We start from the raw sequence: 23,957 nt of genomic DNA, 5'->3' as shown, positions 1-23,957 counted from the left end.
GGCGTAAATCACCACTGCTCCATGGGGCCAAATCCCCACTGGGGGTAAATCCCCACAGCCCCATGGGGCCAGATCCCTACTCGGCGTAAATCACCATAACTCCATGGGAATCCATGGGGCCAGATCCCCAGGTGGGGTAAATCGGCCATAGCTCCACTGGCTCCTGCCGTTCGAACTCAAGTGCAGGATTCCCAGCACCAGCGTCACCCACTCCAAACTGAGGCCACCCGACTGAGCCCGGGCACTTTCTGTACACGCAGCCTGGCCTACAGCTCCGCCTCCCACAGCCCTGCAGCGCTGCACCCCAGAGGTGGCTGCATGTCAGCAGGGCTCCGTGCGTGGCGTCTGGGAAGCACTCTGGGAATCCTGTGGCATGAAGGGCACGCTAGCATTGATCTCCTGCCTCTCGAGCAACGTCCGTCTCCCCCCAGACACACCGCGATGGTGAGAATGCTGCGTGGGGTCTAATAGTCTAATGCCAAGAGCTAGAAAGAGGGGGCAGGAGATAGATAGATAGATAGATAGATAGATGGGATGTGTGGAGATAGATAGATAGATGGGTGGATGGGGATAGATAGATGAGTGGATGGGTGGATGGGGATAGATAGATAGATAGATAGATAGATAGATAGATGGACAGACAGCTGGCATTTAGATGCATCTTTGTCATCTATTCCCTCTTATTCCTTCTATCTATTCTCTACCCTCCCTTCCTCGTACCGCTCCCCGGGGCCGTGCCCCATTCACGGCCATCATGCCTAAAAGGCGCTACCCAGCTCTTTGTGCGCGCCCCAGCTTTGCGAGTGCGAAGCAAGGTGCAGTCGCCAGGCCCCCCGACCCACCTGCCCCTCTCTCCCCTGCGTGCCTGGGAGGCTGCCGGCTCTGTAAGCCCCAGGGCCCGCTCTCGGGAGCCCGAGAAGCACAAGTACAGAGCCTTGGCCGTGCGGCAATGCAGATCCCGGGGGAGAAGTTGTGCGGTTTGGAGTGTTAGCGTGAGCTGGCTGACTCCAGCCTCTGATCCCGCCTGGAAAGAAATGAGGCTCTGAGGTGGAAGTGAAGCCGCTAATGAGAACTTGCCGTTTACATTTCAAAGCAACAATATTTTGCCTTATCAGTAATAACTGGCTTGATAACCTGTAGTTATAGCTTCTTCCGACCGCCAGTGCATTAGATACTGGAGTGCTCCTGCGGCCTCCTCTTGGATGGTGATTCTCTCTCCCCTGCAAGCCTCAGTCCAGCCCTCGGGGCAGGCGGGACCCCGCGGCACCGGCAGCAACTGCACGGAGCGCTGGGGTTCTCCGGGAGAACGTGCCGTGCGCGGCGGGCACGCCTTGCCCTGCCCGCCGACCTTGCTGGCATTCTCAGGGGCTGGATGAGACAGTGTGGCCCGGATCTGGCTTTCGGCTTCAGGACCGGTGGCTGGGAGGCTGGAGGGGGAACGGTGAGGCGGGAGGGCAACTGGATCGTCGTTTGAGTGGGTTTTGTATCAGAGCCCAAGGGAGTTAGGTGCCTGACTTCCCTTTGCCAGGCCTCTCCATGCTCAGGACAGAGACAAGGGGGCAGGACTCCGCAGCATTGGAGCCCAGATGAGGTCAGTCACTCCCGTCGACCCCACTGATCAACGGGGTCTGGCAGCAGAGGAAAGGCCCCATGGCTCTGCCGCACTGGTCTCCAAAGGTGCGTGGAGCTGCCTTCCCTTGCCGTGGTAGCGCCTCTTGTCTGTGTCCAAGCAGTGACACTTCTTGCTGGGTCAGCTTAAGCAACTGGGCTCAAAGTAAAAAGCCCCCCTTCTGCGGTGTCCCCTGGGCATCACGATCAAAGCTGCAGGGGGACCAACACTGGAAGTGGAGCAAATACATGGGAGCCCCACTCAGCAGGGGGAGCCGGTGAGCTGAGAGCAACAAGTGCTACCGGGAATCCTGGGAGACTGGGTCCTAATCAATTTGCCGGCAGAAGGACCAGAGAGGACGGTTCCAGGAGAAGCCAGGAAACCCCACGCCAGAGCCCAAGGCTCCAGCACCTCGGCCCTGCAGTGGCACCAATCAAACTGGGAAGCCGTGGCATTTCACATGCCCAGAAGGGTGCCAAGGAGCGGCTGTGCGACTGATGGAGAGTGACCCCCCCCTGCGCTCCGGAGGGGCCCGGGCTCTTCATTTAGCTCGCCCGGTGACTAATTACAGCCCCGCAGTGAGAAATCTGTCAGCAAGATGAGCTGGTTGGAATAAGTGGCCCCAGGATGGTCATAACCCATCTGCCCGGCCTTCTGGCTCCCTCCGCGCTCTGAGGGGCTGCACTTGCATTCAGAGGTGACGTTACAGTCAAGTGAAAGCGAATTCACAGAGGTTCCCGGGGGCTCGAATGGGCTGTCTCAGCCCTGCCCTTCCCTTTGCCTCTGGAGAAGGTGCACAGGGTGCTGCTTCATAAGGCATGTGGGTTAGGCCAGGGGCTACCAGAAAGTCATAGAGTCCAAGGCCAGAGGGGCCACCACCAAACCCCCTAACCCAACCTCCTGTATCTCCTGCCAGCAACTGAAATTGGGTCAAAGGATTACAACCCTCAGGAGACTAATGCGATCTACACAATCCCTGCTCCACACACCTTCTGGCTTCTGCTTTCCTCTCTCCTTCCCCGGTTCTCCTCCCCTCTGGGGGGTCCAGCAGACTCCAGGTTTCGGCCATCTTACAAAGGTTCTCGGTGGAGCAAGAACGCAGCCTGGAGCACTCATAACTTCCACGAGAGCTCAGCCGCCCTCCTGGGGAGTACGCCAGGGACCTCCAGAGCTAAGAGCATGAGCTGCTATGGTTGGAGAAAGAAGCCCTCTAGCTCGGGCTGTGACAGATGCATCTCCTGGGTGGATCAGGCCCAGACCAGGGACCGTGTACACACTGAGCAGGGGGGCAAACAAGGGGACTTAACTGGTGACCAGAGCAAAACAGCTGCCTAGGCCAACCGCGTGGTACCTTCTCACTACTGTATTTGCACCTGTTCATTTTGATTTACAAGGACACCAGAAAGTCCAGCTTGGTTCTGCCCTGCCCTGCATGTGTCCCCTTCGTTGCCGGTCCGCTGAGGAAATTGGCCACAAACAGCCACGAGAACAGCGGCCGGACTCTCGCTAGCCGCTCGGCTCATGCCCAGATTTGGGATTTGCTCCAGAAACCTATGCTACAAAAGGGGCAGCCGGGCTTGGTCCCTCCTTCTCTGGCTACTCGGATCCCAGAGACGAGGGAGCGCAGGGAGAGGAGCGGACTCCGGCCAAGTAAGGGCCAGACGGGACTTCCGTCTGAAATCTCTCAGGGACAAACTCCGGTGTCGTCACTGCAGGGAAACTCCCCTTGATTTCCCCGGGCGCTTTGCTCCAGGAAAGTTCCCGCGTTTTCAGCGCTTGTGTGGGGCTGGGAGAATGCGCTAGTGGGAGCGGGTGTTTGTGTGTGTATCGTAGTGGGAGTGCGGGTCAGTGTGTTTATCTGCGCTCCCAGTGTGCCACCGGGAGTGGGCATCAGTGGGTATTCCTGTGGGTGTGTTAAGTGGAGTGCAAAGTAGCTGGACTTTGTGTGGGTTTGGGGACGTCTGTCTGTGGCAGCAGCGGTGTGTGTGTGTGGGTGGGCGCATGTGAGAAGACGTGCGTTCGCCTTGCTGGAAATGTGTGTGTCTGGGTGAGTGCCGGTGTTAGTGAAGTGCGTGTCAAGGGGCAGTGGGTATATGTGTGTTAGCAGGAGTTAGGGTGATCAGAGAGCAAGTGTGACAAATCGGGACACTTTTTTTTCAGGAGGGAGAGTTGCACATATAAGACAAAGCCCCTAATATTGGGGCATTTGTCACCTAGCAGGAGTGTGAGTCCATGTGAGAACGTGTGTGTGGGGGGGGACAAAGAGAGAGCATGAACTTGTGTGTGTACATGTGTTAGCAGGAGTGTGTGTGTGTGTCAGAACAAGTGTCTGTGTGAGTGTTAGCAGGAATATGCATAAGTTAGCAGGACAAGTGTGTTTCCTGACAGGAAAATGTGCAGGGGGCGTTAGCCGGAGTGTGTGTGTGTGTCAGTGTGTTAGTGCGTGTTAGGATGAGTGTGAGTTGTCAGGAGTTTGTGTTAGTGTGAGTGTGTCAATGGGCACACAGAGGGGGTATTTAGGGGGTGATCCTTCCACACCCCCTGCGCCTCCAGGGCACCTTGCCGGGCTTTGAGCCCGTGAGTGGCGCTGCCTGACCCCGGCACCCAGCAATCCCTGTTGATGGGATGCTATGAAAGCGAGAGGCGGCAGGTCAGTAGCGCGAGGACACGGCAGGGCAGGGGGCGCAGGGGCTGCCGGGCGGTTACGGGGCAACGATCCCTCAGGGTCACTGTCACACAGAATTCGGTGACTTCTGTTCGGGCAGCAGAGGTGCGGAGTGCCAGGCTGGCTCTGTGTGAGGGAGCGCACACACACACACGCACACACACACACACGCGCACACACACACACACCAGCACAGGCTGCGAACGCCCTGCCACGCTGTTCAGCTCAGCCAGGAGCCTTCACCCCCACGGGGGCTCTGAGGCCGCAGGGGTCATGGCAAAGCAGGAGTGGGCGGATGGGACTGACCGGGACCAAACCAATGACACCGGAGCAGATTAGCGAGGCTGGAGCAGGCACTCGGGACCGCATGGCTGGGGGCAGCTGTCCCCACACTGCTGCGGGAACACCTGAGCCTGCGGCCATAGCAGGCAAGCCAGCTGAAAAGGGCCCATCGGCCGTGGAGCCAGGGGGCCTTGGAGATGGGATTTGCCCCGGTGGCAGCGAGAAGGTGGGTTTAGAGCCACCCAGAGACATTGATCTCAGGGCCAGGCAAATCCAACCCACGCACTGATCCTGCTGGGGGAGAGAGGTGTATGGGGCTAGCTAGCCAGTCAGAGCAGGGCTCCTGCAGTCCCGGTGTCTCACGTCTATTTCCAGACCCATCCTCCTTCAGAGGTAGGGCCTTTAGAGTTAACTGAATATCAATATTTGTGGATGGAGGAGGTGTCTTTCCATCTGGGGGAGGGGAGGGGTTAAATCCATCATTTCTCCACCCCAGCCAACCTTGGCCGAACCCAGAGGCCCAATTTGATCCCCGTCTCAATACCCGCCCCTGCGTCCCTCTGAAACAGACGAGCACTTGAGCTGGATGTTCCCGTGAGGAGGATCATCAATGAAAGGGTTAACTGTAATACTGCTGTGTGGGGCGTCATTGTTAGGGTTCAGAATTAACGCCCCATTGCACTGCACGGATTAAGTTAATATCGCTCTGAACACTTGTTTGGGGCTGTCTGCAGATTCAGGCAGACGTCACCACGCTGGCTATGCACGGGTCCCAATCTCTAGGTTACCTTTGTGCCTGGAAAAGCTAATGGCACAGGGCCGGTTCCCCGACGGGCGTTGATCAGCACAGTCTCCCTGCAGTCAATAGAACTTCGCTGATTGACACCAGCTGAGAATCTGGCCTGCGCGGCCCTTCTCCTAACAGCTTAGATCCTGGAGCCCCCCAACGCAGCAAACTCACAGGGCGACCTGCACGGCAGCATGGGCTCTCTCCCAGCATTAGATGGGCTGTGGCCATTGTCGGGGGAGCCCTTCACCTCCATCCCGCCTGGCCTCATGCTCCTGCCTTGAGGTGGGGCTGGGGCTGGCTGGCTGGGGGGGCTGCGTGAAGGGCCTGCCAGTCCGAGCCAATTCTCTCAGGCTGGGCAGAGGCCCACAGGGCAGATGGCTCCAGGAATCTTTGCCCCCTCCCTGCCCCGCCAGGCCCACCTTGATGATGTCCTCGTTGTTGGACTTGCACTCGACCATGGCCGAGACGTCCGTGATGACGCCGGTCATCTCTATGGCAATGACCTTCACCGGGATGGCCACCGTCCGGCCCGTCAGGATGGCGGTGTTGATGATCTCTGTGTCCTGGAAGGCAAAGGGGACACTGCATTAGTGTCCAGCCCCCATTTTCCTCTCCCCTGCCCTGAGACCCCACTCCAGAGGGGCACCCTACAGCCGGCGAGGTGCAAGGAATGGACCCCAAATGTGTGTGTGTGTGTGCAGGTGACTCAGTAGGGGGTGCTCTCCTCTGGGAGTCAGTACTGCACCCAGTACCTGGCGCTGTGCTAGGGGCGCTGGGCCCCATTTTATTTTATAATGCCATGGCAAAGGAAGTCCTGCCCGCTCACGCTCGCGATGCCGTCTCAACCCCCTCGCTCGGAGACCCCCCGGGGCCTCGCAAGCTCTTAAAAACTTCAAAGAACAAGAGCGGTATGGATGGAGGGCAAGTCTAATTGCAAACCAGTTAATTATGCAAACATGGAAATCCGATACAGAAATGAAATTGGCTGCTTCGTAGCCGGGCCTCGCTGATGGAGGCGAGCCAGGAAAGATAACCTTTCAAGTAAATGAAATGGCAGGGAATCTAATCTGCCTTCCTGGCAGCCTGTGATGTGATTGTCTTTGATGGAGGGATAGCTGGCTCGCTCTCATCCCATGGGCGGGGCTCCGTGGAGCGGGAGAGTTTCTGGGCACCGGCTCAGCTTCCCCCTGCCCCGCACAGACCCTCTTTAACTAAGATCTTAAAGTGCAAGAAGAGCCCCCATCACTCAGTGACCCCAGGCACGAGGGACAGGACTCTGCGGGCAGATCCCACCCCCGACTTTCACAACCCTTGGAAGCAGCACGTCTACACTGCAATAAAAGACCCATGGCTGGCCCAGGTCGGCTGATTCGGGCTTTGGCTGCAGGGCTAGAAAACTGCTGGAGCTGGGCTCTGAGACCCCAACTGGCCAGACCCTGATCTCCATGACAATCCGGAGTCACTCCTGTAGGATTACTGGTGTAAATGGGATCCGAACCGACTGGAAACTGCCCTCCTTGTTTTTAACCCTGGGAGGGAGAGTTGTCTAGTGGGTTAGAGCAAAGGATGGGGAGTCAGGACTCCTGGGTTCCACAATTGGTTCTGTGAGTGAATGTGATAGAGGGGTTATAGCAGGGACCTGGGAATAACGACTCCTGGGTTCTGCTGCCAGCCCTGCCGCTGGCTCCTCGTGTGTGATCTCGGGAGAAACATGTCACTGCTCTGTGCCTCAGTTTCCCCATCCATGGGGCCATCAGCAGAAACCAGTGTAGAAGATGGGGCCCAACCCCTCGAGCTCGTGTGTGTTTGCTGACGGGGACCAGCACAGGCCCCAGCTGCGGGTGGTTACAGCCCCGACAGAACGGCCTGCTGTGTCCCCTCCATCTCATGTCCCCCACCAGTCCAACGGTGGAGGGGACTGATCAGGGGCCCTGGTGGGCTGTGTCCGGCTTCTCTGAGCAGGGATTCAGGGGCTGCTGGTGGCTGGACATACCTCTCCCCCCACGCCCCGCACCACAAGGAAACAGACACCACTGCCCCGGGGGAGGCGTTTGGGTGCCAGTCCCAGGCCCAACGCGCAGGAACCGGCAGAGGCCAGCCGGGACTCTGCCCCAGGCCAGGGCGGGCGCTCACACCAGGCCAGCCCAGCCTCTGAGCCAGCACCAGTGCGGTGCGAGGGTGTGTTACGGGGGCACACGCCAAGGTGTGTGGTTAGCTGTGTGTGTGTCCCCTTGGATATTTGGAAGGGGAGGGGTGAGTGTGTGCAGCGTGTTACAGGCGGGTGTGTATGCACGAAAATGAGGGTGGGAGGTGTAAAGTGAGTGCGTGCCGTGGGTTTAGAGTGTGTGGTGGTGGTGGAGGAAGCGGTCCGGTTTGCGTGCCGTTGTGTGTGTGTGCGGTTGTGTGGGGCGTGTGCCTACACATCGGGAATGCAGGGGGCCATCTGGAACCCCCCACAGCCCTGCCCCGGGGGTGGCGGAGGAGCCGTCCCAGCTCACTCACCATGGCCAGGGGCACGATGGCGCGGATGTCCCGCTGAATGACCGTCAGCTCCGTCACCACCTTCTCCAGGTCGGGCGGCGGGTTGCGGCCCCGGTAGTCGATGTGCCACATGATGCGCCGCGTCACGGCCTGGCTGGTGAAATTCTCCATCTCAAAGTCCAGCTGCATGATCTCGTAGGAGGAGTCCCCGTCCCTGCGAGGAGACAGAGGGCAGACACGGTCAGCCACAGGCCAGGCCTTGCTCTAACGCAGGAGGAAAATCAGGCCCGAGGGGGCTGGGGGGTTTGTCCCTACCCTTGTCCCACAGAACTAAAGAGAGAGGAAATCGATCAGGTCTTCCAGAAACTGAATGAAGGACCCTACAATCCTGAAGATCTTCTTTGGAACGACCCTACAGAACTCTTCAGCAGGGAGAGAATTCGCTATTACCCTACAGCACAGTTCTTGTTCCCTATTGGATTCTCTACGGAGCCCCAAGCAACGGGATTTCCAAGGGGTCCACTCTAATATATTAGCTCCGTACGAGGGAGTTGACAGTGGAATTAACCGTGCAGCTGCCGCGCAAGCAGCCGATCCGTGAAAACGAACGACTCGCCGGCCAGGGGTGACCCGGGCGCTGCCCTCTCGGGGGCACCATCTGGCTCAGGGCGGGGCTGGATTTACCTCTCTAACCTGCTCCTGGGATTTCATTTTATCTCCTGAAAGTCAAGCCAAAGGGCCAAAGAGATGCAGGTAAGGAAAGGGGCCTCTTAACGCGAGATGGCATCGGAGCAGCCTAGCTTCGTACTCAGGGAAGGCGTCGTGGCCAATCTTGCCGTGCGCTTAATAACAGAGAGCTTTTTCCATCAATGGATCCCACTATCCCCCTGGAGAAACTGAGGCACAGAAAGGGGGACGTCACTTGCCCAAGATCACCCAGAGGAGCTGGGAATAGAATCCAGGTCTTCTGAGTCCCAGTCCGGCTCTGTACCCACTAGGCAACACTGCCCCCTCCCCAGCTTACCCAGCTTGGTTCCCGTTCACAGCAAGCTCAGAGGAACCCAGGAGGAGCCAATAGCCCTTCCCCCTCTGCAGTTCGGCATTCCACTTGGCTGCTGCCCTCCACCCCAGAGGTGGCTGCATTCCCCTGGACCCCCACGTGGTTTGCAAAGCACTGGATGGAAATGCACAATATTCCAGGGCGAGGGGGTAGCCGTGCTCAAGGAGTTGCCGCTCTCTAAGGGCCGTGTGCGCAGAGCAAGGGGGCTGTCTGGCCAGTCACATTCCTGGCTGTAACTGCACCTGAATATCATTTTTTTAAACAGAGGTTTCTTCCCCTTTTCAATTCCCTCTAATGGCGGCGCAGTTGTGCCCACCACGGAGCCGCCTCCCGCTGCTCGCTCCCGACGCGCCACGACCAAGTGGGATTGCTCCAGGGATATTACACGTTAGTCTCCCGTCGCTAGACCAGCCTCCCATTCTTCTCCGCAGCACCGGCCATGCGCAGCAAAGAGGCTGCTGCTTCCAGAGAGCAGAGCCCCACGCCGGAACCAGCGGCATCCGGTTGAGTTCGCTGATCCCGCTCGGGCAGATGCGCCGGGGGTTGGCGGGCGGCTCGTCGATTTCAGCGGCTCCCGGCAGCGTGCCAAAGCTAGTCTGCAATCCTGCACCCCGGGGTGGGGCACTGAGGAGCCATCCGCGGGGCTGTTCCAAACGAAATGCCCCCCTCTGCTCAGAGACCCACAGTGTCTGTGATCGCACTGCCGGGTTCAGGATGGAGATGGATCTATCCAGCAGGGCACAGGTAACAGATTGCCCAGCCCCAGGCTCAGTGGCCTGTCTGGGTCACAGTAACTCACAGCCCAGGGCACTGCAAACAGGATGCCAGCCTGCAACCCACCAGGCAGCTCTCACATGCCCAGCCCTGCAGCGCCAGGCCCAGTGCCCACCTTTACCCGGCACCAGCATCTCCAGCTCGGCCTGGGTCCCTGCCACTTTGAAACAAACGAGTTCCCGTCATGTTGACCCGCCCACCCCGTCCCCGACAGGAGATGCCGCGGAGCTGTCACCATCCGACGGCGCTGTTGGACTCCCGATTCCCCGGCCTGACCTGAGCCGTCTGGAAGGAACCGCAGGAGGCCATTAGCAAGCGGGCTGCTGGCTGTCAGTGCCTGTCAGCATCGCATTACAAACCTCTCTGCCCCCGGGGTCCCTGCCGCGCAGTCCTGGCACCGTCCGTGAGCTCCCCTAGCCATGGGAAAAGCCTGTTTGCTGCACAGGTGGCAGGTGCCACGTGGACATGTCTCACCGAGTCAATTCCCTGCCGCTGCAGGGGCTCGGGCATTGGTGCCCCTCGGTGCCGCCTAGTCTCCGCCTGTGGCACACCACAGCTCCGTCTCCTGAGGCCTGAAATGCTTTGGGCTAATTAGTGTCACCGGGCTCAACATGGGGGTAGCGGGTGACATTCACGGGCCTGGAACGCAGCTGTGACAATGCAGACGAGTTATTATATGTATTAACTCAGCCCCTGGAAGCCCCAGCCCTGAGCCAGGACCCCGTTGTGCGAGGTGCTGTACACATACAGAGCAACGGGCCAAGGGGTCACGCCACATGATGCGATGATCCCTTCTGGCCGGAAACTCTAGTCTCCTCCTCCCAAATGGTGCTGACTCTAGCCAGGAGCCTTCTGCTTCGGCCCCAGGCTCTCCAGGGGCCCGGCGTTAACGTCTCACACGTCTGGAGGGCTGGGCGAGCCAGCAGCGCACTAGTGCAATCAAAAGGGCGCTGGAGACATCACACGTGACACACACATCCCTCCCCGCTGGAACAGCCCCCTCGTAAATCACTGCAGCGCTCCCCCCATGCATGGCACAAAGCAGACACATGGCAGCAGACGCTGGCTCTGAAGCCATACCCGCCCGTGGCAATCATGGGAGCGGGGCTCTCATGTCCATCTGAGGGGGCGGGCAACCTGACATGGTACGAAAGCCCCGGGGCTCAGAGGAGCGGTCAGGGCATGCCCACGCTCCATTGCCGCTCCTGCTTGGGAAACCTCGCAGGACAATCTGGGCCGCTGGTGATCCTGGAAACAGGGCCTGGAGGAAGAGCACCGGAAAGCCGACATCTCTGCAAGCACGGCCCTCCTTGTGCGAATCCTGGTTTGCCCCAGTGGAAGGAGGAGCCGAATCCAGCCCACAGCGCGCGTAGATTGCAATACACGTTTGTGACCGAAACATTGCTACACTGGACCCAGTCTCCTTCCATGGCCAGTACCAGCTGTTGCAGGGGGAGACGCAAGTCACCCCAAAGGAGGCAGTTAGGGGATACCCTGCCTCAGACAAAACCTATCCCACCAGCCCCATCGGTTAGACACTTGCTCAAGCCGCGAAGTAGGAGGGTTTATATCCCTCCCAAGCTGTTGAGTTTTTAACCCTTCCCGTAATCTGGATATTCTCACCATCCATATAAACGTCCAAACCACTTTTGAAACCTGGCTTCAGCACTATTTATTGTGGCCATGAGTTCCACAGGCTAATTGTATTTTTTATCCCTATTACATTTTCTTCTTTTCACTGAATGTCCCCCTGTCTTTGTGTCATGAGCCAGGGCTCCGGATTTCCCTTCTCTGCCATGCCCTTTCTAATCCGTCTCCACAATCATTGCATTTGGCCACGGGGGTTGCACAGGGCGCCTGAGGCCACAAGGGGGATGCGGACCAAGCATTTGTGGACGCCACCTTTGCACCAGGGGTTTATCCCTAGAAGCAGGAAGTGAAACTGACTAGGCTCAAAAGTGAAAATGACTCTTACGGCCCATTGAGAGAAATTCAAAGTGCTGACATGGGGAAAAAGTCAGGGAGATTTTGGAAATGCTTTCAGTGTTAACAATCTAAGGGATCGTTTATAAGCTAAGCCAGGCTGATCTGTATTTTTATATATCCATATGATTTTTGACCTGGCATTGTCCCTTTCCTAGAGAAATAATTAATACCTAAGGTCTGAGCGGGCTGCAGCTGGTGAGCAATTGATTTCTCATCGTGTTACATTTATTGAGAATGCACCATTGATCTGGGGATGTTTTACATGGCCAGTTTCACTCCTATAAATATAGAATGAACAAAAGGAGAAAAATATGTGAGTAAGCCGTCTGCTCTCAGCTCCCAGAGACGCCTGTCATCTTGCAATTCATGACTCCCTGGCACCTGGCCCTGTGCTGTCGCTCGGCCTGGCGTGGTCTTTTCGGTACATGACTGGCAGAGTTCAACACTCCTTTGCCCAAGTTTGCCTTCGGCTTAGAGACGGAAGGTGCAGCCCCTCACAGAGTTCCTGTCCCATTGCCCGCAGAGAGAGGCTGGGACGGGAATAACTGGGAGCGACCCCACAATGCCCTGTCCCATTCCCTACAGCGCCTCCTTCTGGGACAGCTTGGGACTGGAGTAACCGGGTGCTCCCCGCAACAGCCAGCATGACTCCGCACAGCACCCCCTGCTGGGAGAAGTTGGGACTGGAGTAACTGCTCCTACCCTGCAGCGCCTTCTGCAGGGAGAAGCCTTCAAACTCAACCCTACACTGGCTTCAAATGCCAAGAACCATTAAACCCTTTTATGCTGAAGTCCCTGAGGGGGAAACGGGCTGAAGTCATTTATACTTTCCATTACATTCATATCTGATCAAGTTGTTTTCCTAAAAGGTGATTGTAATCACTTTAAATTCATCTTCCGTCTCTAACCTTTCAAGGCTCATTTTAATCTGCACGTGGGGGTGGGAGGGTTTGGGGAGCCCGTCAGCATCTCTCCTTCCCTTGGCCAGCCCTTCATCTCATTACAAGAAAATATTACTGCCATAAAACCTCCCTAGCTCCCAGATAAAGAGCCACTCACCCTCTGGCATCTGGGGATTTCCATGTAAGTGGGTGCTGCTTTCAGAAGCCCCCACTGCTCCAGCTGCTAACATCTGCACTCAGAAGGAAGGCAGGTTCGTGCCCCAAGCGGCGGGGAGAAGAAGATGATCAGGATTTAGAGTGGTGAACGCTCCCCCAGCCAGCGAAGGGTGAGAGCTGAGTGCCAGCCCCCTCCACCCCCCCATCACCGCATCTCAAGGCAGCCGAAGGCAGGCTCGATTTGTGCTCAGCAAGGGACACAGAAAAGAATCTGCAGGGGAGGGAGGAGCTGCAAAGGTCTCAACCCCTGGGGTGTTGACCGGGTGGGAGAGCTCGGGGGTCTGCCCTGCCCTACAGAGCTTCCCAGGAGCTGGTAAGTTCCAATCAGAGTTGAGGCGGGGGGGTTCATGGACCATCTGCCCCGTGAGAAATCCTGTCATTTCAAAATCTGTTTTCGTTCCAAATCGGAAGAAAAGTCGAAGGTCCCCCAGAACGGAGATTCCGCAAACCTTCATTTTGGAAACACTGAATCGGTTCGTTTTGGTAAGGACAAGACACCGAGATGAGCTGTGGGGCTGGGGGCGATTTCATTCTCACCATCTTCAAAGCGCTGTATAAAGGCTACCTCAGGAGATGGTAAGTCTGGTGAAAACCAATGTCTCCCTAGAACCAACGCAGACTGGGTCTTGTTTCTTATGGATCTGATCTTTTCCTGCCAGCACCCTGAATAGCCCTTGATGTCCATGCATAGCGAGTGCCATCTGGACTTGGTAGCATTGGTACCAGATGACAGAACAAGGAGTAATGGTCTCAAGTTGCAGTGGGGGAGGTCTAGGTTGGATATTAGGAAACACTATTTCACTAGGAGGGTGGTGAAGCACTGGAATGGGTTCCCTAGGGAGGTGGTGGAATCTCCTTCCTTAGAGGTTTTTAAGACCTGGCTTGACAAAGCCCTGGCTGGGATGATTTAGTTGGGGATTGGTCCTGCTTTGAGCAGGGGGTTGGACTAGATACCTCCTGAGTAGGGTGACCAGATAGCAAGTGTGAAAAATCAGGATTGGGGTGGGGGGTAATAGGCGCCTATATAAGAAAAAGCCCCCAATATCGTGACTGTCCCTATAAAATTGGGACATCTGGTCACCCTACTCCTGAGGTCCCTTCCAACCCTAAGATTCTATGATTCTATGATTCTAACAGCTGCAGCCGGTTACCCACGGTGCAAGTGGGGAACCAGCCTCTGTAGTGGTACGTGCTATGCCAGGCTAGACCTGCTGGCGGCATCCTGACGTCCTGGCATCTTCTGTAACCCACATGAGCTGCATGTCCTGAGGTACTAGGGGTCAGCTCCCCAGCTGGTGTGAATTGACGATGCTTTATTAAAATCAGTGGGACTAAGCCAATTCACAGCCTATGGCCAGCGCCTGGGCTCCTTGAGTAGCTGGCATGTGTGTGAGCTGGAGCTGTGGAACGCGGGCTACAGACCCGGCTTCCTGGGGTCTGTCCTACGCCGGCACCCGTGGCTGCTGTGGGAGCAGAGGAAGTGGGGTGATGAAGCTGCAGTCTTGTCCAGTTAGACTGTGAGCTTCCTGGGGCAGGGACTGTCTCTCACTGTGGGTATGTGCAGTGCCTGGTACAACAGGCCCCCAGCTGCTCTAGGAATAGACAGCAGGGCTGGTCAACGAATTTCCAGCTCACTGTTTTCCTGCTGGGAAGAGGGGTTTTGCTGAAATCAAAATGAAACATTTAATTTCAGATCAATAATAAATCTGTGTCTGTCTCAGCTTCTGTGGTGCCTCATGGGAGCTGTAGTTCCAGGCATCTCAGTCCCCAGTGTCCTCTATGGACTCTGCTCCCCAAACGGACTACACTTCCCATGATGCACCATGATCTTGCTTGTGGCGAAGCTGTCACAGTGCCTCATGGGAGTTGTAGTTCCAGGGCCCTCATGACTCCAGCATGCCCTAGACTACTCTCTCTGTGGCTGAGCTCCCACAGTGCATCATGGGATTCCCGTTTCATGTACACATTGCCCATAGACATTTTTCAGTGGTTTCCATTTTGCGAGACGTTTCGATGTTTCCGTGCTTTGTCCTGATGTCAGAAAACATTCTGATATTCTGGAGTTTCCCACGGGATGAAAATTCCATTTTTTGATCAATTCCAGTTAAGTGTCCAGGCCTGAACCTGCAAGATGTTGAGCGCTCCCTGTAGACCCAGGGCACTGAGGGTCAGGATCCTTTATTAGGATCAATGCACTATGCCATGTCCTCTCTCTTCGCACCCAGGGGTCCTTGTGCTGCTAGCTGATTGGGTCTCCATGCTCTCTGTTGCCGTTATCTACCATGTCCTGCCATTGCTCCTTTCCTTTGGACGGACTTTTTCTGAACAATGCACCAAACAAGAGGAACTTTCATTCCCAACGATCTGCAATCCAAACCTCTCACTCCTTAGTCAGATCCATAGGCAGTGCAGCACAACGGTGGCGGGGGACTAGCCCCCCTCAATTGAAGTATTTGGGGGGGCTCTGCCTCCGGGCTCCTGCCCACCCAGGGCTGCGTGGGGAGTGAGCGCGGGATTCAGAGAGGCTGGAGCAGCTGTGGTCGTGCTCAGGATCAGGCTGAGGAGTGGAGAATGGGACCCGAATGGGCCTGGGAACGAGTCAGAATCCCTCGGATCCTCCTTGGGTGATCCAGCTGTCCCTCTCCCCTGGCCAAGCCTCAGGACCTCCCCTGACTCCCCCTCCTATCCTGCCCCTGTCACCGGGATGTCTGCCCACTCCCAACCCACTCACAAGGGAATGCAAAGCACTGCAATCGGGACATTTTTCAATGAATCCGTGTTACACACATGTAAACACATCACTGAGGTTCAGGAACCAAATTAGGGACCTAATCACCTTTCCCCGGGCACTAGCAGCTTGCTGCTGATCACTGTGCTCCTGGTTAGGTTCCAGATCGGTGAAGACTGGAAAAAAATATGATTATTTGTCAACCGCGCATTTGAAAACATGCCCGGAACTGTGTACGTCTGCAAACAGCCTTGAGCGACTCACCCAGCTTAGGCAGCTGGGCAAATAATGAAACTGTCACCACATCCTCCCTCCCCTGGGTTATCAGCAGGGTTTGAATCAAAGATCTGCAGATCCGAAAGCGCAGGCCTCTATCACGTGAGCTGAAGGGATACAACTCTTTTAGCTAGCCGCAGTAGTGATCCTTTACGTAGACTGGCCACTGAAAGGGGACGCAGAACACATTTTTGCAGCATGTTACAAACCCACCGTATGGTAGCTGAATAATTCATGAGGAGAATACTGTGAAATTGATTATGTAAATGGTTCCACCAGCTCTGGCTGCTGAAGTCAATGGGTGTGACTCTGGATTTACTCCCACATAAGCAAGAACAGAACAGGAACAGCCACACCGGATCAGAGCAGGGGTCCCTCTAGCCCGGCGGCCTGTCTCTGACAACGCTCAGCATCAGCTGCTTCAGAGGATGGCGTGTTCGTTTAGTATGCTCTACGGCGCCCCCTGCTGAAAAGGTTAACACCCACGCCAGGGCAGTTACACACTCACTTGGGTCTCAAATGCAGACGTGTCTGTTGAATCATCTAATGCTTCAAACTCAATGAGTCGCCCGGTCCCGGTCCCGCTCCCTTTCTTTGTTCACTTCTGCTGCATTTCCCTGTGTCTAAGCCCATCCTGCTCCTTGGGCTTAGAGGTTAACTGCTGAAGTGGGGATTCAATACAGCAATCAGTTTTAGTCCATTTTTCTTAACTAGATTTTAAGCTCTCCAGGGACGAGTCTGTCTCCTTTTATGTTTGCGCAGCACCTGGCACAATGAGACCTTGATGGGGGCACCCAGCTGCTACCACTGTACACAGTGATTAATTAATTAATCATGACAATTAATAATTCTTTATTTCTGAACATAAATCACAACGGATTTAACTGTTGCTAAATTAGCTGGATCAGTAACCTCCTAGAGGCCAGGCTCTTATGTTAACTGATGTCTGTAAGGAGCTGTGTGAATGTGTCCTGCTATATTAATGATACTTAATAAATAAGTATGGTAATGGTAATGATGATGTTCTTTCTTTCCCAATCTGTGAAATTCTCCATCGCTTCCTAATTTACTATGGAAATCTCAGGTTGCTTAAGTATCTGGCACCATCATGTGATGGAGGGACGCAGATCTTCCTAAGCAGGAGGCATTTACTAAAGAAATTGACAGCAGCTATAGGTACAAATAAACACTTCCACGGAACTTCAGTTCCAGCTTGGTTGCCTTTGTTTACCAGGGACCAGATCCTGGAACTCTACATCACAGAGCCATCTAGTGGCTGATTAATATACTGCAAGTAAACCTCATCAGAAATGCACATTCTAGGGTTTCTTTTAGAAAACGGTGAAGTGCCATTGGATTAAAACTATGGCAGATTAAAACCAATGATGGTGGTCAATAGCTCCCCCAGCCTAGGCATTAGGGGTGTCCAGTGCCTACATCTAAGTTCACCTCTATTTCCAGCTTAGCTTTCAGTCCACCTTCAAGGCTGAGGAATCTCTCCTGAGCATCTGGACTTGTCTTTCCTCAAGGAATTCACAAGCTGTTCTTCCAATTAAAAACTCCCTCACACCAAACACGTATCAGCCATTCCCACGGAGTGCACACCGGGCGAGCTGAACAGAATTAGCCAGCCCTCTGATGGCCACCTCCGGCTTCCCGAGGCTGGGAGGGGTGTTGTCAAAGTGTGCCCTTGATTTTGTGCTGCCAAGCTTACAGCCCAGCTCCAGATCTGGTTTGATCCTCCCTTCCCCCTGCAGTCCAATGCCAGCTCCTCTCAACAGGTCTGGGGCTTTCTTGTGGCCCTCGTTTAGCTGGCATGTCTCTCCTCCCTCCCATGTGACCTCCCAGCCCAGCTGAGCTGTTGACCAAGGGGTAGGTGTAACGTACTGCCTGCGTTGCACAAGCAAGTGAATGAAATAGTTGGGCCTGCAGCACCTTTAGCACCAGCAGAAGGTCTTCTCCTTTCATGCAAGTGGTAGAGGCCTGTATTTTTGGAGTGAACGATCAAGCTTCGAGGCCTGGAAACCCTGGAATTAATTCAGACCAAACAAGGACAAGCACCATCCTTGTCACGCAGCTAAATGCTCCAGGGTCTGTGCCGAGCGGAGGCAGCTCCTCCTTCGCTCCCAAAGGGGCGCAGGGCTCCCCGGGACACTCTGATCTCTCCAGCTCACCACGCAGCCAGCTTCCAGCCCCTCCCGTTCTGGCATCATCCCCCACAAATGTGACCCCAGTTAAATCGGCACCGAAGAGACAGGTGGCAAAGGATGACACCGATCAGAGAAGGGCTCCGTCTAGTCCAGCTGCCCGGGGGAATCCTGGACCAGGCTCTGATTAGCAGGAAGTGTCTTGGCTTTCCAGCGTCGGGACAGAAGAAACTCCACTGGCCGCATGGAGGAAAGTGCCTGTGGAACTCCAGGAGACATGGATCCCAAAATTCCCACCACCCTGAGATAGCTCTAAGGTCAGCCCCAAGATCCCTGCCACCGCGCACACGGGCTCCGGCTCCACGCCTGTTATTGGGGATACGCCCAAAAGCCAGAATGCCTTCTCCACGAGGCCCCCTGCCCAGGTGAGCTGCCGCTCACCAGGCGTCCTGCGGACAGGCCACTTTCATGCAGCTCAGCGTGACGCTGGAGAGCGGCTTGTCCCTAGCTGCCCCAGCTTGGTGGGCTCTCGCCGGCATTCGTCTGGGGCATGCTGCTTCCAGGCCACCCCGCCACCCGAGAGCGGCACAAGCACCTGCTGCAGGTGTTTGTGATCGCTGCATGGCACAAAGGGTTAATCCCGCAGAATGGATGCTCTCAAAGGAGCAGGAAACTCCAGTTCCCAACCCCACCTGCCCCACACTCCTGTAACCCGCTCCCCTGGGTGCCTGTACCTCTAGTGCCTCCAGCTAGCACCTACAGCAACTGGGTCTATTGTCGCTTGGGGCTTCTAATTCCCGGGGCTAAGGATCTGCCTGTAGAAGCAGAGGCCCCTACGAACTAAGCAAGTTCAACAGGAGGGTTTTAACAGAGCCTGCTGGGATTCCCGCTGGATTGTCTCCTGGCCCACTGCCATTCTGCCGGCCCCAGCTGGGCCTTGCTGGGCGCGGGGCTCCCCACGGCCATCCCGCTCCATTCATTCCCATACGGCACAAAACAACAGCCCTGGCTTCTCGTCTCCCCAGACACAGGCGCGAAGGGGCAGCGGCCGTGATCAGCTCTCCGTCCAGAAACTCTGCCCCGACCCTGTTAAACCAGCCAGCGGAGCCACCCAGGATCCCAACCCCTGACCATACTCCGCTTCCCAGCTGGCCCCACGCCCCCGCGGGCCGGAGAGCCTCTTCCTGGAAACAAACAGCTTTGCCACTACACACCCCACCGCCGGTGCCGTCCCAGCCGCCAGGGCAGAGACCTCTCCGCTGTGGGGTTTCTCACACTGTCCTTGGCAGCACCGTGGGAGACAGGCCACCAGAGCTGGTCAGAGCTGGGATCTGCCCGGCTATCTAGGGGAGCTTGTGGTGCCCAGATAAGATCGCATCGTCCCTGTGTCCTGAAGGCTCATGTGGCTGCTCTGGGGATCGGAGCTGCGTAGGGGGAAGGCAGCCTCTTCTCCGTCCCCAAATATCAGCTCGTCTAGCAGTCAGCAAGAGACGTGAGAGCCCCGGGGACGGATCCCTGCTGGGGTAGGCAGGGTGGGTCCTGGGCCCAGGGGACAGATCCCTGATGGAGTCACCAAATGCCCAGGTCCTTACAGAGCCAGCCCCACGCTGGGGCCCCACCTAAGCAGAGCGCATTGGGCAGAGGGTCCCAGTGAATAGCAAAGCCTCTCCATGCAGCCGGCATCTCCTCCCCGCTCTGATGAGCTCCCAGGCCGGCCGGCTGGAGAGCAGGGGAATGGAGTGGAATTTGGGGATGGGGATGGGAGTATATCTGGGGCGGGCAGGGTTCCTCAGGTGGCCCGTCGAGCGCGGCTGCATTGCGAGCCCCGTGCAGGCCGGAGCGGGGCCGCTGCCTGGATCCGAGCGCCAGGAACTCCGCTCAGGTCTGCAGTGCAGAGATAACGAGCTCTCCTGTGGGCTAACATGCTGCACAGACGCATTAGATCAGAAGGGCAAGTTTATCAGCTCCAGCACGTGCCGGCCGGACGATCGGAGTCCCAGCAAGGCCCCGCACACGCGCATTGCGTGCCGCTCTGGGCAGTGTGTTCAGGGAAGGAGGGCAGCCGGCAAGGTCCAGGCAGATGCCAAATTTTAAAGGGGAAGCCTGCTCCAAGGAGACCCCACTCGGAGTGGGGGATAAGAGACGCAGGGTGCGGTGTGTTCAAGGGTGGCCGCCAGGTGTCACTGCTCACACCGTGAGGCTGGCAGGAGATGAGCTTTGGTGGGTCTCAGCCCCGGTCCTCGTGAGTGGGTGGATGGAGCTGAGTGTGTGTGCGGCTAGGCAGAGAGACAGGGTTCTCCTGGGAGAAATGTGAGCTGCGGAGGGGAGGGGAGACAGGGAACCACATGCCGGGAATAGGATTTAAAAAGCCCAACCCAGATCCCTGGCACATGCAGGAGAACTTCAGGGCCCATCTCCCCCATAAAACCCTAGTCTGAACTGAAAAGATCATAAGAACGGCCGTACTGGGTCAAACCAAAGATCCATCCAGCCCAGTATCCTGTCTACCGACAGTGGCCAATGCCAGCTGCCCCAGAGGGAGTGAACCTAACAGGTAATGATCAAGTGATCTCTCTCCTGCCGTCCATCTCCACCCTCTGACAAACAGAGGCTAGGGACACCATTCCTTACCCATCCTGGCTAATAGCCATTAATGGACTTAACCTCCATGAATTTATCCAGTTCTCTTTTAAACCCTGTTATAGTCCTAGCCTTCACCACCTCCTCAGGCAAGGAGTTCCACAAGTTGACGGCGCGCTGGGTGAAGGCCGCATTGTGGTCCACGGAGCGTTGAACTTACGCTGATGACAAGCAGGGGATGTGGAAGCGGAAACGAATGAACCAAATCTAGTGTGTCGGACATTAGGCCTAACTGGGGGACAAAGCAACAAGGGGCTGGGTTATTGCGTCCACCACTCCCTCCTTGGGCCCCACATGAAAGAGACGTGGGGGAGCCAGGAACAGGGAGAAGAACAGACAGAGGCTACTAGAGAAATTGCCATCATGGCTGCCAGCCCCACCACGTCCTGGGACCCCGGACCCTCTTTGCCTTAATCCCGAGGTATGGCCCGGCCAGCATGGGCCAGAGAGAGGGACCCAGATGATACCAGCTCCACTCCCATCTTCCCTTTCCCCCCAAGGACAGCGATCACCAGCTTCGATACCATCTACCAGATGGTCAGACGAGGGGCTTCTCCCTTCTGACTCGCTCTCCCGCTAAAGGGGAAGGGGCCAAGGGACAAGGTCACAGTGACAAGCCTGACCGAACGCTTCCCAGCGCCAAGGCTTTCGCTGGGTTTCCTGCCTTTCTGGATCTTTAAGCAGATCTGTTTCATGGTGCGTTTGCCATGGGTCAAGGCAGGCCGAGCTCTCGGGACGCCACAGCCCAGGCCTGATGTAACGCTGGACAGTGTCTGGGTTCCGGGAACATCTGTGGCCCATTGAGTCTATCTAAATTAATGCAACGCCCCTCCAGAGCCCTTGGCCTAGGAGGGGGGGACGGGGTCTTTCTTCAAAGCCAACCACTTTGGGGGCTGCCGCAGGGCAACATGAGACCCCGCTTCCCCTCCCGCCCTGCAATGAGCCACAAATGCTGCCCCCGCCCCTGCAATGCTCCCGGCCACAGAATGGGCCCAGCCAGCCAGGCCGGGCAGCGCCAAGGGCCGTGTCGCAGCGGGAGGATACAGACCGCCACGGTCCCGCCCCTCAGACGGGCGCCGCTGCCCTCAGGGGGCAGCACAGGAGCCCCCCCGGCGAGTGAGTCATGGAGTCTAAGCTCGGAAGGGGCCACCAGATCTCCTGCAAACCCGCGTGGAGCCCAACTGCAGCCCCCTGGCGACTAAGCCCTGGCGTGCCGCAGGCAGAGAACGCGCGCGAGGGAGCGAGGTGCACCAATGCCGCGGCAGGTGAGACGTGTCCAGAGGATCCCAGCAGACAACCCTTTCCCCAAACTGCGGAGGAAGGCAAAGAACCCGCCCATGCCAATCCGAGCGGGGGGAAATTCCCTCCCGATGCCGTGGCTCGGTCAGACCCTGACCCCGAGAAAGAGAAGGGGACGCGGCGAGGCGCTTACCTGGGCAGCGCGCCGTCTGCCTTGGCCACGTCGACGGTGGCTGTGGAGTGCTTCCCGCCCGTCAGCAGCTCAGAGTTCACCAGCCACTGGAGGTTCCTGGATTTGGTGTTGACGAGGTTGACGCCCTTCTTGGCCTTCACCCTGCAGAGCCGGAGAGGAGAGCAAGGCTCACGTCCGCAAGGCCACACACGGCGGGAAAGATACCGGGGGAAGGACCGTCATGTCCCACAGCACTTTTCCTCCCCCAGGGAGCGCGGCGGACAACGTTGCGGGGGGGCAATCATACGCTAAGTGATGTGACCAAGGGCACACAGGGAGTCTGGGACAGAGCAGCGGTCTGAGGGGTCCGGCTAGCTCCCCGGGGACGTCTGCATCGGGGGCCTTGTGCAGCAGGGGACCTGCTACGCAATACCAACGCGTGACACTTCCCCACCTGCGCCCACCAGAAGGCCTAAAGAATCACCTCCGGGGATTAAACATCACACACAGCGCAACACACGCCCTTCCCCACCCGCCGCTGCCCCTGCCCCCGGGAGACAGGCTCCCCGTCGGATTTTTGAAAGCACCCAGCCAACTAGCTCCCAGTGAAACCAATGGGACTTAGGCACCTCAAACGCCTTGCCAAACCTGGGGGAGCTCGCTGCACTCGCTGCTGAAATGCAGCCCGCCCTGGGGTGGGCCGTATCCCAGCGCGCAGCGACGCAGCAGCTCAGGGCAAGCACCAGCAGCACAGCGCCTCCCAGCAGCAGGCTGGAGCGTCGGCTCGGCGCTCGGCGTGGTTAGCGTGCTCGTCCCCGGCCACGCGGACGTACCTGAGCGTGAAGTGCTCCACGGTGGAGTTGGCCATTAGGTAGAGGAGGATGCTGAGCACTTCGCCCGGCTTGAGGGGCTTGTCCGGCAGGCGGATGAAGATGTTGCCGTCCAGCCTGTGCTCCTGCATCAGCTGGGCGGGCGGGGGCTGGAAGAGGCTGATGCTGCCAATGCGCAGCAAGGGGTGCTGCGTGGGGCCCTCGGTCCGGGCAGCGCCGCCCCCCCGGCGCGGGGCCGTCTCTCCGGGGCACTCCCCGGCCCCGTCGGGTGCATGCAGCGTGTAGTACAGCTCAGCCTGCTGGCTCTCGCCGCTCAGGTCCAGGGCCTCCGGCACCTTCCTCCTGCCCAGGGGCACGGCCGAGGGGCCGAACCAGGCGTGGGGCAGCTCGGCCTGCACCAGGCAGGTGGCCAGGCTGCCCCGCAGGCGGCAGGAGCTCTTGATCTCCCGGGCCTCGCGGAAGGCGTGCAGCCGGACGCAGGGCAGCCGGTCGGTCACGTCGAAGTCGTCCCAGTCCCGGCCCGCCACGTAGAAGAGCACCTGGACCACGGGCTGGCTGGCCAGCACCCGCGGCTGGATGATGAAGGCTCGCACCTTCCAGTTGACGGTGAGGCGGTCGGGGATCTCCAGGGTGCTGGAGGGCTGGAGCTGCTCCCTGGGCAGGACCAGCCCGGTGCTGAAGGGACCCAGCGAGACGTTGAGGACGGGTAGCTCCTTGGTCTGGAAGACGACGAAGGGCTCGGAGCGCTGCAGGGGGGCGCTGGCGTTCCCCCCCGGCCCCGCCCCCGTCTCCTTCAGGAAGAAGGCCAGGCGGGTGTTGGAGAGGCGGTAGCTCACAGGCAGGGTCACGGCCGCCGCGGGGGGCCAGGGCTCCGGGGGCTCCGAGCTGGGCGCCAGCACCTTGCCCTGGGCTGGAAACGGGACAGAGAACAGGGCGGGTTAGGGACGGGACAGAGCGCTGAGCGCCCGTGCATTGCCACCCCCGGCAGGCAACGGGCCCAGCTGCCCCCGCCACCCCTCACCCGCCACGGACCCCCGCGTCTCCCGCACACACACCCCCACGCTGTCAGCAGCACTGTGACCGCGCCTTTCATCCACCAATCGCAAAGCGCTTTCCAAAGGAGGTCTGTAGCATTATCCCCATTGTACAGATGGGCAAAC

General features: G+C 57.6%; 1 protein-coding gene across 1 annotated transcript in view; it reads right to left on the bottom strand.

Annotated features, from left to right (window-relative positions):
- The window catches only part of TMEM132E (transmembrane protein 132E), a 98,998-nt gene that overhangs the window by 10,882 nt on the left and 64,159 nt on the right, over positions 1-23,957 (bottom strand). The window contains exons 2-5 of the mRNA XM_026656583.1: positions 22,801-23,707; positions 21,989-22,129; positions 7,849-8,041; positions 5,766-5,909 (exon numbers count right to left, since the gene is read on the bottom strand). Of these exons, the coding sequence (XP_026512368.1) occupies positions 5,766-5,909; positions 7,849-8,041; positions 21,989-22,129; positions 22,801-23,707 (1,385 nt within the window). The remainder of the gene's footprint in view (positions 1-5,765; positions 5,910-7,848; positions 8,042-21,988; positions 22,130-22,800; positions 23,708-23,957) is intronic.

This window comes from Terrapene carolina, unplaced genomic scaffold (genome assembly GCF_002925995.2).
Source record: "Terrapene carolina triunguis isolate 2854851 unplaced genomic scaffold, T_m_triunguis-2.0 Scaffold231, whole genome shotgun sequence".
Lineage (NCBI taxonomy): Eukaryota > Metazoa > Chordata > Testudines > Emydidae > Terrapene > Terrapene triunguis.
The sequence above is the reverse complement of the archived record's forward strand: the minus strand, read 5'-3'. Positions and strand labels throughout refer to the sequence as shown.